This window comes from Vigna unguiculata, chromosome 4 (assembly GCF_004118075.2).
Source record: "Vigna unguiculata cultivar IT97K-499-35 chromosome 4, ASM411807v1, whole genome shotgun sequence".
NCBI classification, from domain to species: domain Eukaryota; kingdom Viridiplantae; phylum Streptophyta; class Magnoliopsida; order Fabales; family Fabaceae; genus Vigna; species Vigna unguiculata.
Genome location: NC_040282.1, coordinates 11,218,475 through 11,221,313, shown reverse-complemented (window position 1 = coordinate 11,221,313; position 2,839 = coordinate 11,218,475). Strand labels below are relative to the sequence as shown.

Below are 2,839 nucleotides of genomic sequence, written 5' to 3'. Positions count from 1 at the left end.
AGCATTTTAAATTTTAAACTTTATTTTACATAATTTCCATTAGAAATTATACTAAAGTGAAATTAATTTAATTAATCGTGTGCTAAATAATTGATCAAAGCATAGAAGAAGCAACATCAACATTGATTGCAAGTGCAACTAAACATGGTCAAACATCAAACAGCAAAGGAAAAGTAGCAAATCAGTGACATTTTGTTGCCCAGAAGCAAACAAATAATTCAAAATCGTTGGTTGATTGATTCATTCAAAACAACTTAGGTTTTGTCGAATTTGCAAAATGACAAAGTTCTACAGAAGAAAAATATAGTCATCCTGCTGTCCACTTATGAGTACAAATTCAAGTGTTCTATAATGATTATACTTTTTTATATTCATAATAATAACATGCATAGGTCATAATCTCATAACTCAAAACTATCTTTATTATTTCCTAATTTTACTCAAAAAAAAATTGTTTTTGATTTTTCTAATTTTTCCTTATGCTCATTTCACATTCTAATCATTTATTGAACAAAATGTACACATAGAAGAAAAACCTATAACAGATTCATTTCTATGCATTCTCTGCATCATCACAATCTTCTTCCCCTCTTCCCACACTACCCACTATTTCATAATCTTCATTTTTCACTTCATCTCTTTGGTTTTATGAGTGAAGATTATTCTTCAGTCTCTGAGAATATTTTCTCTATGCAGCTCCTACTCCAAGAAAGTCAATGAATGCCATGTTATTGACCTTGTTGTTACCCATGATGTTTTCATTTTCCCCAGAAATTGAAAGATTGGTAGTGTTGTTGGTGGCAACTGACTCAGATACTGAAACTTCTGATGAATTTGACTCTGAATAATGAGATTGATCCACACCCATTAGTCTTCTCATGTGCCCTGCCTCAAATGAACTCCTCCAACCACCAAAATACATGCCAAAATTCACTTCCCTAACTGGTTCTCTGCTATCTCCAGATAAACCTGCACTCACATAAACATGTTACCCTAAAGAAGAATAAGAAAATGACATGCACTTGAATTCATAAACAAACTTACACAGTGGTCCCAATATTTAATAACCCTTCAATCAGAGTCATATACAATTTATATCATCTAATTGAACAAACATTTTGTGATGCAAATAAATTGTTGTGGTTTAAAAGTTTTGTAATGTTTACATGGAAGAGCAAATCATACCCAATAGAGCACCACCAAAGGGTTGGAGATTCTGAACAGGACAATGGTTTAGAAATGGCAGAGGAGTTGGTGTTGCTGAAGAGGGAGTGAAGGAGAGGTTGGTTCCTATTGAGGCAGATTCATCAATGATGGTGCTTGAAATGGTTGATTCACTCCCTCCATTCATTGACAAGATCAAATCCAAATTCTTTGGTGGAAGGATCTGAATTGTGGGTTTTCTCCTTCTGTAGACACATGATTTTTCCCTTTGCCTCCTAGCCATGATCACATGCCAATGATTCTTCACTGCATTATCAGTCCTACCAGGGAAGAGTCTAGAAATCATGGCCCATTTGTTACCATACACTTTGTGAGCATTCAAGAGTCTCTCCTCTTCTTCCTCACTGAAACCCTTTCTGTTAATTCTAGGATCTAGCTGATTAAACCACCTCAGTCTGCAACTTTTACCTGCAATTACAAAAAACCTGTTAACACAAAAACATAGTTTTTCGCTAAAAAGCAAAACTGTCATGTCATTTACCTGATCTTCCTGGAAGATGTTCTGCTATGGAGTTCCAATTTTGAGGTCCCAATTGTGCAACAAGCTCTTTAAGTTTGACATCTTCAACTGGCCTCCAATGCCCTCTTGCACAAAGCTTAGCGTGTCTGAGTTTCCCTGTATCAGAATAACTATTAGCTTCAAGTTCTTCACCAGGTTTCAGAGACAAACTCATGGCTTCAACCCCAGAAGATTCTTCTTCTTTCTCCTGGTGTTGAATCACTGAGGAGTTCAAATTCTTAAAGGGCATGCCAGAACTTTCACTTTCTGTGCCTCCAACATGACCCATGAACCCCAAAGTGCTTGAACACTGGAGAGCAAGAACAGGAACAGAAGGTAAACTACCACCATTCCTCAAGTGTAGTGAGTTACTCATTGAAACTGAATATGCAGAAAACCAAAAACTCAGACTTTAACAATGCCGAGGTAAGGAAAACAACATCAGACAAATGCTAGTGGGTGAAAAAAGAAACTCAATGAGATAAAAAAACACACACACACACACAGAGAAGAGATTCATTCATGGCCACTGTGAATTCCCTCCTCTGAGGCAGCCATTGATGAGTCACAGAGGAGAGAGAAAAAGAAGAGACAAATGGTGTTCAGAATGAAGACACAGGAACCAGAATAAAAGGACAAGGTTTTAAAGAAGAGTTGAAGTAAATTACAAATAATATTTTTCTTTTTACTTCTTTTATTTCCATTGATGAAAGCTCAGGCTCTTTGTTCTCAGTTATGTGGAAAATTGAAACCAGTGGGTCCACTGTTTCAGTTTCTCTCTCGTTTTTAGGAAAAAAAACATTAAACAAATATGAGTGAGTGTGTGTGCATGCAATTCAAGAACCGCTCGTGTGGGTTGTCAGTTTCACTGAGCTTTGCACGTTTTTTTCCTTCTCCAGCTTTTCTTTCTCGGGCTCTGGGAAAAAACAAAAGATACGCGAGATTATTTGCCAACACTTTTTACTTTTACGATCTCAGTTAAATATTCTGTACACTAAAATATTTTTATCTGTTTACTTACTATTTAGTTCTATGGTTAATTTAAATTTTATTTTCAAAATCTTTTATAAATTTAACTGACGGGATTCATAATTAAATACTGCATTTTAAAATTAA

General features: G+C 35.5%; 1 protein-coding gene across 1 annotated transcript; it reads right to left on the bottom strand.

Moving 5' to 3' along the window:
• Positions 1-403: 403 nt before the first annotated feature.
• Positions 404-2,368, bottom strand: LOC114181602 (transcription factor MYB52-like). Its single transcript, XM_028068103.1, has 3 exons — positions 1,706-2,368; positions 1,186-1,632; positions 404-969 (listed from the first exon to the last, which is right to left on the bottom strand). The coding sequence occupies exons 1-3, from the start codon at positions 2,097-2,099 to the stop codon at positions 689-691; spliced, it is 1,122 nt and encodes a 373-aa protein (XP_027923904.1). The 5' UTR covers positions 2,100-2,368; the 3' UTR covers positions 404-688.
• Positions 2,369-2,839: the final 471 nt, after the last annotated feature.

Excerpts from the sequence above, each read along its gene's own strand:
- LOC114181602 (XM_028068103.1), bottom strand. The coding sequence starts at position 2,099 with ATGAGTAACTCACTACACTTGAGGAATGGTGGTAGTTTACCTTCTGTT. Across the intron at positions 1,633-1,705 it reads ACATCTTCCAGGAAGATCAG|GTAAAAGTTGCAGACTGAGG; the intron begins GTAAATGACATG and ends TTGTAATTGCAG. Across the intron at positions 970-1,185 it reads CTTTGGTGGTGCTCTATTGG|GTTTATCTGGAGATAGCAGA; the intron begins GTATGATTTGCT and ends ATGTGAGTGCAG.